A 15,433-nucleotide genomic window follows, 5' to 3' on the forward strand; every position below is an offset into this window, starting at 1 on the left:
GTGACTTTCGAAGCCGCAATGAGATGAGTGGCAAGCCATATCAAGATAGGAAACCTGGGAGAAGGATGGCGTTCAGAGAGAGAGAAGCGTGTGTGCAGCTCTGGACAGACCTAGGGTCCTTGGGGTCTCTACTGCTGCTGCCTGCCGCATTCGGTTCATTGCTCTTGTTCTCCAGCCTCTCGTGTCTGTCTGTGTGCCATGGTCCATCTCGGAGATCTGGACCCAAATCCAGGTCCTCTTCCATTCCTTCCAGGCTCAGCAGTCTGCTTCCTCCCTCAGCTCTCTCTGCTCACAGCCCCTCAGAGCCTGCACCATTGGGCTCCACAGCACAGGTGGGCATGGTGCTGCTGGCCAAGCCCTCAGAAAGCTGCTCGGTCTTGGGGTTCCCCTTCTCCAAAATCGTCCCGTTGCTCTCACTGGCTTAGTCCTGCTGGACTCCCTAGCACAGTGATGGCAAACCTTTCCGAGCTTTCAGTAATAACAAACAGCCAGCTCTGGCACATGTGCCATGGGTTCGCCACCACTGCCCTAGCGAAGTCCCAGCACCTGCTCTTAGACTTGGATGTCTTGCATTTTAACAAATCCTGCCTGCTGCTATCCTACATATGCTGCTGAGACAACCCTTATCCATGTCCAAAAGGTTGGTCCTTTAAGGGCCGTCTTTAGGGCTGGGGGTTTAGCTCAGCGGCACAAGCGCCTGCCTGGCAAGTGCGAGATGGTGATCTCGATCCCAGGTTCCAAAAAAAGAAAGGAGGGATCCTTTTTAAAGCAGACATCACCTCGGAACTCTGGTGGGATCTGAACAACATGCCACTGCTAATCCTTCCCCTCTCGTGGCACTTTATGTGGACTCTTCCCTGGCTCCTGGCACTCGCAGCCTGGCGTCCTGGCTACTTGGTCACCTGTGTCCTGACTCCAGGTAGAGCCAGGCGCTGAGCTTGCAGCAGGGCTTTCTGAAGCTTGTTTTTGGGCCCCATCACCTGGGACAGTTCTGTCACTTCCTGGCCCACATGCAATGCTTTAGTTTACTTCTCTTACTTGGGTCTCAGCTATTTGAGGTACTTAGAGGCGCAGAATTTTTGAGTTAGAATGGGCCTTTGAGACGCCTTCAATATTTAATGATGTTTAGATAGTGATAACTCAGGTTCCCAGGGAGCAAGGCTAATTTTCCTATTTGTGGATCTTCCTGTTTGGCCTGCTGAGTTATCAGATCTTGAGCGTGTCATTCAGGGAGAGTGTGGTAAGTAGCTTCACTAGACTGTGATGTCTTTGGCCTAGAAAGACTGCTTCTCCTTGGTGTTCCAGTATAGAAACAGAGAGCCAGGCATGGTGGTGTGCATGCCTGTCATCCTAGAAGTTAGGAGGGTGAGGCAGGAGGATTGCAGCAAGTTTGAAGCAAGGATTGCATAGTGAGTTCAAGGCCAGCCTGGACTACATAGAGAGACCTTGTGTCAACAAACAGAAAAAGGAACACAGCAACAAAGTTTCTCCTCACTTAATTCTCCTGCCTTTTAAACATGCTTCCATGTTGGCATTAAAATGTCAGACTTTTGCTTGACATCCAGTTTATGTATTTTATGTGTAAGTTGGTGCTTAAGACTATAATTCACATACACTTATAAATCTCAATGTAATCTAAGCATAATAACAGACCACCTGATAGAATGTTTTTCAGAAGTAGTCTATAAGGGGAAGTAAATACTTTATAATATGTAGCTGTGTACGTACACTTTTACTAAGTAGCATTTTTCTCTTCAGGCACTCCTGTTTCAGTCATGTTTCTTACCTGCTTCCTTAAGAGGTTCAAACAGAGAGACCTGTCAGATGCTAGCTAGAGCTAGATCTGCTAGCTCTGCACAGCACAGTTGCAACTTCCAAACACTCAGGTGTTCTTTGACATCATAATAGTGATAACAGTGACTTTCATAGCTTTCTGGCTACCGTTGATAGGCAGCACTCCAGGTACTTTAAATCAATTATCTCAAATGGCCCCTACTTTACAGGTACGTGCGGCCAGGCGATAAGAGTAACATGCCAAAGTCATCCAGCTAATAAATGTCAAAACTCAGATTTCAACCAATTTTGTCCATGTTAAGAGCTCTTCTCTGGCTAAGTGTGGTGGCACACGCCTGTCATCCTAGCACTTGGGAAGCTGAGGCAGGAGGATAATCATGAGTTCTAGGCCAGCGATGAGACCCTGTGTCAAAACAAACAAAAGAGCCTGAAAGTTTTTCTACAGAGGCACACTTTTTTGACTTCTTATTTTGAAATAATTATGAATTTACAGAAACAGTAGAGAGATGTCTCCTGTATCTGCGCCCAACTCTCCCTAGTAACGCTATTGCTTTCAAAGCCCGGAAGTTGTTGGCACAATATAGCTAACTAGACTCTGGCTGTGCTTCAGGGTTACCAGTGTTCCTAGTGCCCACTTTTCATACATTCCTGTGCACAGTCCATGACGTTGAGTCCCCACAGAAGAGTTCCTTCCCAGAACACCCTCCTCCCCTCAACCCTGACAACCACTTCTCCCTGCACTAAGACTGTCACCTCAAGGCATCACCTGCCATGTGACCTTTTGAGGTTGGCTTCATTTACTCACCTTGAGGCCCCTGAAGTTCTGCCGGGTTGCTCAGGCCCTCAGGGCATTCATTTTTGTTACTGAGTAGTATTTCATGATGTGGATGGTTGCACTACAGTCTTCGACTGTCCAAATTCTTAAATATACTCTAAGCAGCATTTCTGTTTTATGAGGAAGTATTTACTGTCTGTATTATCTTGGAAAAAAAAGGATTTAAATTCAAATAAATACTTTATTTCTCTGTCAGGACATTTTAAAAGAGCAAAACCTTAAGCACTTTTTGAAGAATTTTTTATTATCGAGATCATCTAATACAGTAGTAAAGAAAATTTTGGATCAAAAGTTACATATCCCTTCAAGCCTTCATCCATATGAGTATATATTTTAGGGTAGTCACAGCATATTTTGTGTGCCGCTTTTCCCACCTAATCTTGTTTGCCAGGTACCACTTGTTTTGGGAGCCGCATACCTCTTCCATCCTGTAGCCATCTGTAGCTCCTCAAGCATCCTCACACGTGTAGCTTTGTTTTTCATGCTAAATGATCACTCTAAGTCGTTAGCAGTGACATGACTGACTCTCAGTGTGTGTCCCCGGGCCTTGGCTTGGATGTCAGCCCTGCCCTGCCCGGTGTTTACCGTGCAGGTTACCGAAGCTTTTACAAACCTTGGTTGGCAATCAGGAAACAAGGATACTTTCTCTTCCACCTGAATGGTTTTGAAGATAGACTGAGACAGCACATGCCCTGACCGTATGGCGAGCCACACCTGGCAGCAGCCACCGCCTGACAAACGTGATTCAATCATGCCGGCAAGCTTGCAGGCTGCTTGCGCTCAGCATTGGCTCCCAGACCTAGAGAAGCTTTGCTCCTGTGCTTGTGACAGCACTGCTTCCAGGCATTAAGTTCTAGTGGGAAATACAAAAGACTAAACTTGGGGATCAGGACCATAGGAAGCAGGCAGTGTGATGGGAGTCCGTCTGGAACACCGGAGACCCTGGGAGGAGGAGGAGGCTCATTGGGCCTGTTCTAATTGGGAAGTGAGGTGTGGCACAAAAGGAATACATTGAGCAGAGCAAGGGTCGAGATCCGAGCCAGGGCCTGGGCCACACTCCAGGAGTCAGTTGTGTCAGTCCTAACAACTTAGAGTGATCATTTAGCATGAGAAGCTGCATGTGTGAGGATGCTTGAGGGCAAGCGGCTGCTGTAGATGAAGCATTTGTGGATAGGGGAGGCGCTCGCTTAGCCCGAGAGCAGGGCATTGTGGAAGAGATGTCACATGGAAGCGGGCTTCAGGCCATGTCACAGCATCCTGGAATTACGGGCCTAGGGGAGTCCACTCTGTCCCATAGGCAGTGTGCCGCAGCCAGTGCTCATTGCCAATTCTCACTACATTCTCAGCTTCTTAAATGCTTGCTTTTTCATGTGTGACCTGTCCCGCACTTTTGTTCATAAAGGGTAAAGGGGCTAAGGCAAAAGAACACCTTGAAAGCTTATGGTTATTTTATATGTTGTTGGATGTTTTAATTACAGTGGCAGAAATATTAACTTTTGTGTTTTTTTGTCCATTACAGGATTCTGCTCTAATACTTGATGTCCCTCTGGGTGTGATCTCAAGAATTGAAAAAATGGGAGGCGCGACAAGTAGAGGAGAAAATTCCTATGGTCTAGATATTACTTGTAAAGTAAGAGATTCAGTACTTTCTTACACAAAGAAAAAGGCACAGTAGTGGTGAATAATAGTAGAAAATTAACGTGGGATTAAGACAGTCAAAATCTGCTGTACATCTGTGGTCCTAGAAATGGTTCTCCCCTTATGCTTTGAGATTTCCCAAATTGCCGAGGAGGAGAGTTCCCATCCAAGGGACCCTCATGGTCACCATGCGAGGAACTGGTCAGTTTATTAGCCTGACTGAGTAGAAAGAAAACGTTATCAGTAACATTTCTCAATCCGTGTTTAGTTCTTGCTGCAGTCTGCTCAGGGTGACCCTTCACGTCATGTGTCACCAGCTAGACACCTTCATACCATGGGAGGAATAAATCTTGCCTTCTGTGATCAGAATATATGTCTTTATCTCTAACAACCTTTGTAGCTTTTGCTTAGGCTTTAACGGTAGCGCTCTAATACTGTTTCAGGATGATAATGGGTAGAAATTCAGTGCTAATTTAATACAGCCGGTTATATTAGTAACCGTTGATTGAACATTTGTGTCCATCCAAACACATTCTAGGTGCTTTGCATTCCCCCCAGCACAACCTTCAAAACTGGTCAGACTGAAGATAGGGAGCCTGAATCTCAGAAGGTTCATGCCGCTAAGATCACCCTACAAATGACAAAGTCAAACTCTAAATCCAGTGAGATAAACAGTAGAGTCAGTCTTCTGGTGAGGAAACCTGCTTTTTGGGCACTGAGTTTCAGAAGATGACTATCTGTAGCATCATGGCCAAGTCTAGAAAGAGCTGGAAGGGATTTGGAGATCATCGGTCCCTCTTGTTCTCAAGCCCAGATATGTATCAGGACAATCTAGGAAGCTTTTTAAAAATGTAAATCTTTGAGATCTACTGCAGAGCCGATGCAAGATCATCTCTGAAAGCTGGAGCCCAGAAGATGGGGCACTTCCATGTATCTCAGGTGACAGTGAACCATTATTCCAGGGCAGGAGCCACCAAATGTCTCTGTAAAGGACCTGATGGCAGATGCTTTAGGTTGGATGAGCCTTGTAAGATGTGTGTTACGTGTCCTTCTTTGTGTTTCGTGTTGTCTACCCTTTCAAAATGTAAAATAACATTCCTAGCTTGAGAGCCATACAGAAGGTGATGTGGGCTAAAGTTTGCTGACCCCTGGCCAGTCCTCCCCCTCCTCCTATGGATGGAGACACGAGGCCTTTGCTAAATGCTATGACATGCCTAGGGTTGCCCAAAGAGCCACAGTTAGAAACCCTAGTCCTGGTCTCGTGAACTGTGGTTTCTAAGATGCATTCTCCTCTACTTACATTTGGATTATGAATCCAGGAGAGTTTTTTCCTCCAGTTTGTAAGTCATCAAGGCACTCTACCAGAAACCAAACGGTTGTATCATTATTGAACCTGGTCTGAAATTCTCCACTATACGCCACTCAGCTTTCTGTTTGTTTCAATATAAGCTACCTTCATGCCCTACCTGTTATCTCAGCTGCTGTCTGTACTTTAGGCCTAGAAGTATGGGGATTTACAGTGATGGAAAGAGTCTGCATTTCACATGAAAGATTCATGGGAATAAAAGGTTAAAAGCCCTCAAGGGAATGTGGTTGATGTCTTAGTGATTTTGAAGAGACTTTTTAATCCTAATGAGCTTTTAAAAAAATTCCATTTGTTGCCTTTTCAATAAGAAAACTTGTGTTTAGATATTAACCCTCCCCCCAAGTGAACAGGCAAAGCATGTTCTCACCTTTTGACTCTTACAAGAAAAGGCTTAGCAACAGCTTACCAGGCCTAATCTCAAGTATTATATAAGTATATTTCTTGGAATTAGCCTGTGTCCAAAGATGATGGCCTAGCACAAGGTCATAGCACTAAGTGATCTCCCTGCAAACACTGAAGTCATCAGAGTCATTCTCTGTTTTCTCATTCACAGACCTGGTGTTGACAGAGAGGTTGCTGTGGTGGGGCTAAAGCTCGGACCCCTCATCCGCAAGCGGTACCCATAGTGCAGCTAGTCCTGGCACCCCTACACGCGTGGCCACCCCAGTCGTGCACTCTGAGTCTTGCGCTTGCCAAGAGTACTATGCCCGCATGGTGCATAGTGGTCCCAGAGGACACATCCAGTAGCAGGAGACAAGTTAGCTCTGAATATGGGGTTCTTCCCTTGCAGGCCCATAGCAGCCCCTGCAGACCAGGGTAAAGGAGCAAACCTACACTGCCACAAAGCCACTGTCTCCTTCCCTCCATGCTCCCCTTCCTCAGCGTTGAGACAGTGTACTGCTTTGAAGCGAGTAGTGTTTTTCCCTTCAGAGATAGCTTACAGAGAGGGGCCTGGAGAAGCCAGGCCGAGTGCAGTGCCGCAAGGCCCAGTTGGTAAGTAGGCCCAGGAGACCTGCCCCCCAAGGGTGCTGTGCAGGTGCCCTTCCCTGGCTGTGCAGGCCTTCGGAGACCAGGCGAGGCTCGCCCGTTAGTGTGTGCTCCATTTCTGTCACAGGTTTGGTGACCTGCTGCCTGCGAGTCATTTTCTTTTTCCACTGTAATTTTCTCCCTGGCAAAAAATAATTTTGTCTTTAATTGCATCTGCATCAGATGGCAAAAGAAGTGGCTCAAATCACATGTTCTCTGGCAGATGAAAAACTGGAATCCCTAAGAAATGAACATAAATATTTGATATAGAGATGGTCTCCTTTCTGGCCCAGCGTGGAAGAGAGGGATGTTACAGAGTTATTGCTGATCTGAAGCCCTTAGGAAGAAAGTTTCTCCCAGGTCTTCGAGTCCCAAGGGTCTGCAGCCATCCTGCATTGTACCTGCCACTGGTTGTAAACCCTTTGAACATGTCCCATCGCCCTGAAATGATCAGCTCACCACAGTTCAACATGAACCGGCAACTAATATCCTCAATTTTCTTGGGATATGGCATCAAGACTTTCTTGCTTTAAAAAGGAAAAGATGGGCTGGGGGCTTGGCTAGGTGACAGCACCCACCTAGCATATGCAAAGCACTGGATTCTACCCCCATCGTAGAAAGAAAGAAAAAAAAAAAAAAAAAAACGAATGGAAGAAGCGAAAGCAGCATGGTTAGGCAAGTGATTCAGTGGTAAAGCATATTCCTCACATGGCCAAGGCCCTAGGTTTCTGCCTCAGCACCCTAGCCAGAAGTCAGGGCGAGCATCAGAGATCTCGGGGTCTAGCTTGTACTCCGTGTGCCTTTTGGCACGTCATAAGTGGCCAAACCTTTGCTGGTCCTTCTGACCTAAGACTTCCAGAGCTTTCCGAGTACCATGGCGATCATAAGTGAGGCAGCGCTTTGAGCAGTGGGAAGATCACCACACCCAAGAGGGCCAGGCAGGGACTGTGCACCCCCTGGGTTTGCCTGCAAGGAGAACCGAAAGCAGGTGGCAAAGTTGGACCTTTTTTAGTGCTTAGCTACCCTTCAATCACAGCACCACGACTGATTGTTTTAAAGAGACAACCTAAAAAAATCTGACCTTGAAAACAAGCTAGAATATATATTTTATATATGATTATATTTAAAGAAACTTACTTTTATATTCAGTTTTAAAAGTCTTCCTATCTGTTAGAGGGATGTGTATTGAAAGATACCTTTAAGAGCTGGTTGAGATCATTAATCATAGTTCCTAAAAATTAAGTTATTACTATCCTGAGGAACTTGCGTGTGACTTATTTTGAACCTTGTGAAAGTAAACTTGAATAGTAAAAATGGATTACCTACATTACTTGAATAAGAGTTTAAAATGCCATTTAGGGAAAGAACTTTTGCATTTTATTGATGTTTGAGAATGTTAACATTGCATCTGATAGTGGGTACTCTTTTGAGAAGTTGTATGAATAAATGCTATTTGATAATTAACAATATGTGGAAACCATGAACATGGACACAGATGTACAGGCAAGGTTTGATTTCTGTGTTTCTTTCTTTTTTTTAGTAAAATGATATTTAGGTCTATCTTGCCTTTAGCACTACTTTTTGTTTTTTTGGTTCTGTCTTTGTTTTTTGAGACAGGGTCTCACTGTTGGTTCAGGCTGGCCTTCAACTCACTATGTAGCCCAGGCTGGCCTTGAACTCACAGTGCTCTTTGTGCCTTGCTTGGGGTTACAGGTGTGTACCGCCACACTCAGTTCCAGCACTAATTATTCTATTTTACCTTTATTTTCGTGGCTACAATGGGAATATTTTCAGATGCTTCTAAAGCAGATGTTTTTTTTTTTTTTTTTTTGTCTTTTTCCTTTTTATCGGTACCAGGGATCGAACTCACGACTGCCTGCTTTCAAGGCAGGCGCTTATGCCGCTGAGCTAAACCCCTAGCCCCCTAAAGCAGATATTTTTAAAGGCCATATATGAAAAAGTAATTTTCTTAGTGGTCTAGATTAATTGCCCTTTTAGGTAAGTGACTCTTCTGCTCCCTTAATTGAACTGAAGTTGTTTTTTGGGGGGAGGGTCTTATTTTTTTGCTAAATAATGTGATTTTTATTTGTAGACTCACTGTCCCATTTGTCCTTTGCCCCCAGGATATGAGAAACCTGAGGTTCGCACTGAAGCAGGAAGGCCACAGTAGGAGAGACATGTTCGAGACCCTCACGCGATACGCCTTCCCTCTGGCCCACAGTCTGGTAAACCCCAGGGCTCTTCCGTGTGGCGGCCTCGGTGGAAACTGCCTGTGGGCTCCATGCTCTTTCATTCAGTCCCTAAGGTTCCTGTGATGCACATGTAGGGTGTTTATTAAGTCTGACTCAATCACTTCCAGAGGGAGGTGCACGATGGGGCACCCCACTAACTGATCCTTGGTGCTGGAACCCTTTGTTAACCCTAGAGTGTCACTTGGGACACCTTATAGTCTCTGGCCCTGAGCATGCTCTTTACAATGCAGGGGACAGGGAGAAGATGGGTGACTTAGTGCAGGACTACAAGGTCACCCGGAGTTTCTTGCGTTTCACTTTGGCGCTAACCCCTGAGCAATGCAGCTCAAGCTTAAGTGGCTATAGATAGTTACAGGAACAGCTACTCCAATGAAACCACAGGACCTCAGAAATACAGATGTGCTGGATAGGTTCCACAACCAGCAGCTAAGTAGGACAGGTTTATTTTGGAAAAGAATGTTGCTTTGGGGCTAGGGATATAGCTCAGAGGTAGAATGCTTGCTTAGCATGCACAAGGCCCTCAGTTTAGTCTCCAGTACCAGGGAGAAAAAGAATGGCATTTCAAATGGCATTTGATAACAATTATAATATAGGATGTATTTATTTGGTATTTAATTAGTCGTAAACTGTGATGTATTCCAAAAGATAATCAGCTAGCATGTGTACCTAACGTTTGCCCTGCCTCTTCACCAGCCATTGAAGTAAGCTTCCTTTGGCCACACGGCTGAGCTAAACCTTTCATGAGTTTGATCTTCAGGCTTTCTTTATAGTCAGCCTCGGCACTGACTGTGTGTGTGTGTGTGTGTGTGTAATCCCTTGGTTACATCTTCTTCCCCTCTCCTCCCTCTCTGGTTGACCCTAAATAGACTTGGAGGTGAATGCCTGCTAAGGAGAGAGCAAGGAAAATATTCTTTACAAAATGTACAACCACCTAGATTTGGGAAGGTGATAATTATACTACAAAGCTAAACCAAAGGGAGCGCACACTGGTGGAGACATGCATTGTATGTCAGCTTTTCTTCCTATAGCTGTCTTTTAATATATTTGGGGAGTTTGTTGGATTTTGGTGTTGAAGTTCTTTGAAATAAATCCCTGAGTTTTTTTTTTCTAATGCAACACAGCTCCTCTCTCACCAGATTTCACTGGCAGTCCTTTCCACCACAGGAATTTGAAGGTTGGTAGAAAGGGAGCTTTCCGCAGAGGCTGTGGAGATGAGGAGGGTAGGAAGTACTCATCAAGACTCTTGAGTTGTTCAAAGATGGACACATAATACTTCCACACAAATCCACCACTAATACTGTATCTTTGAATCCATGTTCAGCCCTTTCTGAATTTCTGATTAGACAGGTGATCCCAATAATATTTCTGTACTAAACATTTTAACTGTAAAGAGTTTTATGGGAACATATGTAAATTATTATGAAAGTGAGAATGAAATTTATGAAAGTTCAGTTAGATAATGGGGTATCTATTGCTTTATGCCTATGTAGCCCTTAGAAGTTAAAGAATGGCTTCCAGAACAAGTTTGGAGGAGCCTCAGCTAAATCCATTTCCTGCAGTATGTTGTACCATCAGTGTTATGGTTTGTGTCTAGATGTCCCCCCAAAGTCTCATGTGCTCATAGGTGGGCTTTTCAGAACTGGCTGGATCTACGGTGTGTAATGCTGGAATTAAGGGTGTGTAGTATTAAATTAGCTGACTGGTTGGAAGTAGCATAGTTCTGTGTGTGGCTGAATGTGTTTATTGAAGACACAAGCCCACCCCCCCCCAGTGGGGTATGGGTGGCACTGCCCAAAAGGTCTGTAGCCTGGGATAAAAGGGAAAGGCAAGCTCACTGCTTGCTGCTGCTATTACTGCTGCTGCTGCTGCTACTACTGCTTTTGCCTCCTTTGCCATAGACTGTTTCCCCTCTGTGATGCCCCTCTGCATCCACCCTGCCTTGGAGCCAGCTGACTGTGGACTGAAAGCTCTACAAACTGTGTCAAGAGTTGGGCTAGCTGTCCTCTTAAACAGATATTCCTTCTCCCACTTGAAAGGCAAACTTCTAGGAAGAATATTCTAGCCTAGTCTTATCTCAAGTAGATTCTTTCTCCAGCCCACTCCCATGTCCAGCTTCATTGCTGGCACCTTCTTGGAGCTCATGACCAAATCTGGTAGCATATTTCCACCCTCATTTTTTTTTTTTTTATCTCTCCCAGCATCCAGCATATTTAACTACCCTCTTGAAAGTCCTGGATTCCTTGAATCCCCATCGTGACTATCTCTTACCAACCATCTTCTCTTCTCACCCACTCTGCCTTGATAATTTCATTTATCCCAATAACTTCACCTGTCCCTGCTGTGTAGATGCTTGTACATATAGCCCTGATGATGTCCTTGAATAAGTCAAAACAGCATAACCCTCAAATTTGTCCCCCTAGAAAGTCCATGTGGATTACAGGGTCTCTGGTACCCTAACCTCTTTGGAATTCACAAAGCTTGTTCTTGGTTTTCTATGTTCTGCAAGTGTAGGACCTCAGTTGCTCAGGTTTCATGCTGACGTCACTGCTGTTTTCTTTCCCCTGCCTTGTGCCCTGTAGACACATCAGTTCTGACTCCTGAAGCCTCTACTTCTTAGTCTCTCCCCACTCTTTCTTCCCGTTTCCAGTTGTGCTTCCCTTCTTCCAGGTTCCTCCCCTGCAACTCACCCTACGTGATGCGGCCAGTTGGTTTTCTTTCTTTTGTTTTTAATTTTAGTACAGTCATGTCACTGTGACCCCCAAAAAGAATCCCTCCATGACTCTTCTGGCTTGTACCCTGTACTACAGCTGTGCGGGGTGCCGAACGGTTCTCTGCCATACCCAGCACATTGTGTGTGGCTTTTGCCATCACCGTGACCTGCAGGAGCCTCGCTCTATTACCCGTCCTGCACACCTCCATCCTTCAGCATCTTGCTAAACCCCCAGGTGCTTTTCCAGGCCTTGTGTGTACCCCCTGCAAGGTCTGTCTTTCCTTTGCAGGCCCCTCTATTTTAGTGCCTCCTGCAGTTTGCCTTCTGTAATAATGATGTTGTAATTGCCTGCTGCCACTAATCCATCCTGCCCACTGTACTGGGAGCATATCAAGGACAGGCATTACCTTGTATCTGTCTCCCTGGCTTCAGCACGTTGACTTCGGCACAGGAGGGATTTTGTTATTCTTGTTTTTGTTTTGCAGTGCAGGGGATGGGTCACTAGGCTTCACGTATGCTCAGAAGTGCTCTGCCTGCCACTCAGCTACAGTCCCACAGCTACAGTCCCACGCACCACAGTGTTAAAATGATAGCATTTTCATTGAACTCAGAAAGTGATGGAAGAATCACTTTATATGGCGAGAAAAGGAATGAGTGTTTCTGGATATTGTAGATCTAGTACCAGAGCCTAGAATTCTGTGTTTTGTCATTAGAGTCGCCCACAGAGGACTTGATTTCTCCATACTTGGTGCCTGTCTATATTTTCTTTTTTATCTCTATGCTGAGAATCCCTGCTTCTTACGTTAGGATGTCAATAAAGTAACAAACTAGAGAAAAATGTGAACCAAGTTGCTCATACAGGGTTGTAAAAATTACATTCTCTTAAGTTTTAACCTCTGAAAGTCATCCTTAAAAATGTTTAAATCAGTCACTAAAATAAGACCATCAGATGAAAGTGAAATCAGGCCAGCTATTAACACGGCTTTTGAACACCAGGTCCTGACATGATTGTCTGTGGGTATGTCTGAAATGGAGTTCATTTAAGAGTCTCTGTTGGCCCATGTCTGGTGGCGATGAGCGCAGTTGAGAGGGAGTGGGGCATTGGTGAGAGCCGTGTGGCACAGACGTGCAGACCTGACACGGGAGCACTATAGGCAAAGCCCCAGGGGCTTCCAGGAAGGGGCCTGGCTTTGCTAGCTGTTCAAGTGGGCCCTGAAGGATGGATGTAATTGCCAGTGAGTGAGGAAGGTAGAGGAAGTGGGTCTTGGGCAGAGCCAAGGGTGTGTGGGAGGGTAGCTGGTAGTACTGGCTGGAGCTGGGAGGAGATTTGGGGTGATCTGATAAGGGGCCAGGCCAGAGTGGGGAGCTTGTGCATCCGGGAGCAGTGGAGTCCTGCTTAAGGCACAGAAGTAAGTGAGGATTAAAGACAACATTGTGCTGTGCAGGATGGAGGGGAGACAAGAGATGCATGGGACTACCATGTGCGGACACGGCTGGGAAGGGTGGACGAGAGGCTGCACAGACCTGCACAGCAGTTTGACCTGACAGGGCGAGAGAGAGGGATGGATTCGCCCCGCACCTCAGGTTCAGGGCTTGAGTCCTGGGAAGGGCGAGGTGCCCACAGGGTGGGGAAGGCAGAAAAGGAGCTCATTTGGGAGCCACGTGGGAGACAGAGTGGAGGGAAGCCTTCTTTCCTTACGTTGGTATTGTCAGTGTCTGCTTTGTTGAACTTTTGGGAGTGCAGGAAAATGATCTGAGTACAGGGAACAGAAGCCACTTTGCAAAGTTTTAAAAAGAGAGCAGGTTGGTTTTTTTTAAAAAAAAGCAAAAGCAGAGTTAGCCACGTCCAAGAAGAAGTTTTTCCCCCTCCAAACCCAAGAGAGGTGGGCTAGTGTATCTGTGGACAGGGTAGCAGAGGACTTGTCCTGCCTGGACCGGGATCCCGGGGAAGGCCGAGGGGGATGGGATCGTGTCTCATTTGTAGGACAGTTTTGGAAAGGAGAAGGGACAATTATTCGTCTGAGACAGGAGAGAAAGAAAAGTTTCCAAACTGCCACAGTGGGGAACGCACAAGTGTGCCAGAAAGGGATTTCCTGGAAGCATAATCTAAGTCTGACTGCACTGAACAACACAAAGGGCCCCTGCTTGCAGAAAAAAAAAAAAAACCCTGTTAATTTTACTGAGACCGTTAGAGCAGTTGCAGATGAGCTCACTGGTTTTTATCACCGTCCCAAGTCACAAGCAAGCTTGCTGTTTTGTCCGTGAGATGTGGAGGCCAGGAAAGCTGTGCTGCTGCCCCAGCCGCGGTGAGGCGGTGAGCGGACTGGACGGGCTTTCATGTTCCCGACCGCCCCTTGGGCTCCTCGCACCTCCTTCCCCATTAGTATTTTCACCACTCTGCGTTCCCGTCGGGACTCCCACTTGGAACGGAACATTAACTCGATTGTTTCCGCACTGTGTCAGTCTGCCACACTGCGTGTTTTTAGATAATATTTTCTACTGCAGCCGGATCATTTCCTTGTTTTGGTTTTGCCTTTGCTTTTGCTTCCCAAACACTGGAAATGGTACTGAATTTTTGTAAATTACATGTAACACAATAGTAGTTTTAGGTAAACGATACATTTGTATAAGATCTGTCACAATCCCTCTGATATTGTGGCAGAAACCAAAATTGTATATCGATGAACCAAGACTACAGAAAACTCGGGTGTTGGGCCGATCGTGTTCAGTGGCACAGGTGCTTCATCCGTCGCCTTTCTTTGCTCATTTTGCACTCTAATGGGACAGTCAGAGAGAATATAAATTTTCAATGAGCATTTGAAAAACTGTCAATCCCAACCTGTTAATGAGTTATAAAGTCAATGTACTTGGTGGCAGCCGGCACTTTAAAATGAAATAGAACAGGAAACAAGAAGAGCATAACATACTACAGGTACTTGTGGGTTCATTATATATTTCTATTAGGGGTGTGTGTGTTCACTGGGTTGTGGTGTTCAAGTGCCTACTTGCTGTTAAGGTCCAGAACATTTAAACAGCAATCTGTTTTAGATAATGGGAGATATATGTAAAATAAAATGTATTCCAAGTTCATGTGACTAAGTCAGTTTTAATTTATAGTTAATTATAATAAAAATTAATAAGCACGCATCCATCTTTACAGCTAAAGCCCCAGGTGGTCTTCCGGGATTTTAAGTGAAGGTTTTGAGCTCACATGGAGGCTTGTGATCACAGGCTCACATTGGGGAGGCTGGAGCTAGAAGAAATGAAGTCTGACACCCAGGTGCCACACTCTCAGCAGCTGCTGATAGGGACAGCAGGAGGGGACTTGTGTGCAGAGCCCTTCCAGTGTGTGGTTACTAGTGTAGGCCAGGGAATCCAGGTACCCATGTCTGAATCTGGCCCTGCTTGGCAACCTTGGAAGCCACATAATTGTGTGCTTCGGTGCCCTTCAGTCCCCTACCCCATAGGGCTTCTGTGAGGATTAAATGTGAAATGCTCACCACTGTGCCTGGCATGTGACAAGTTTCCAATAAACGTCAACAGTTCCGTTATTAGTGTGCATTTTCCCAGCAGGTGTAAGGAGTAAGGATGATTACCCCAACCCACTTGTCCCAAGACTATTAATAAAGTAATTGTGATAATATGTGGAACATTTTAAGCCCTTTAAAAGAAAGATACTATATGAAGATTAGTAGTATGAGTTACAGACCAATGGATTATCCTTTGATAAAGGCTTCATCGAAAGTTGAATTTCAGAATATTAAACGCATAAAGCATCTGAACTAGAAATGGGATATATGGGAGGCAGAGCT

At 45.4% G+C, this 15,433-nt stretch overlaps 1 protein-coding gene across 4 annotated transcripts in view; it reads left to right on the forward strand.

Annotated features, from left to right (window-relative positions):
• Mtm1 (myotubularin 1) overlaps positions 1-15,433 on the forward strand; it is a 102,329-nt gene that overhangs the window by 42,724 nt on the left and 44,172 nt on the right. For all 4 annotated transcript variants that reach the window (XM_003461695.5, XM_013155525.3, XM_063246521.1 and 1 more), the window contains 2 exons: positions 4,149-4,259; positions 8,783-8,884. In XM_003461695.5, the coding sequence (XP_003461743.2) occupies positions 4,149-4,259; positions 8,783-8,884 (213 nt within the window). The remainder of the gene's footprint in view (positions 1-4,148; positions 4,260-8,782; positions 8,885-15,433) is intronic.

Source organism: Cavia porcellus, unplaced genomic scaffold (genome assembly GCF_034190915.1).
Source record: "Cavia porcellus strain 051 isolate PalLab524CR breed Dunkin Hartley unplaced genomic scaffold, mCavPor4.1 scaffold_3, whole genome shotgun sequence".
NCBI lineage: Eukaryota > Metazoa > Chordata > Mammalia > Rodentia > Caviidae > Cavia > Cavia porcellus.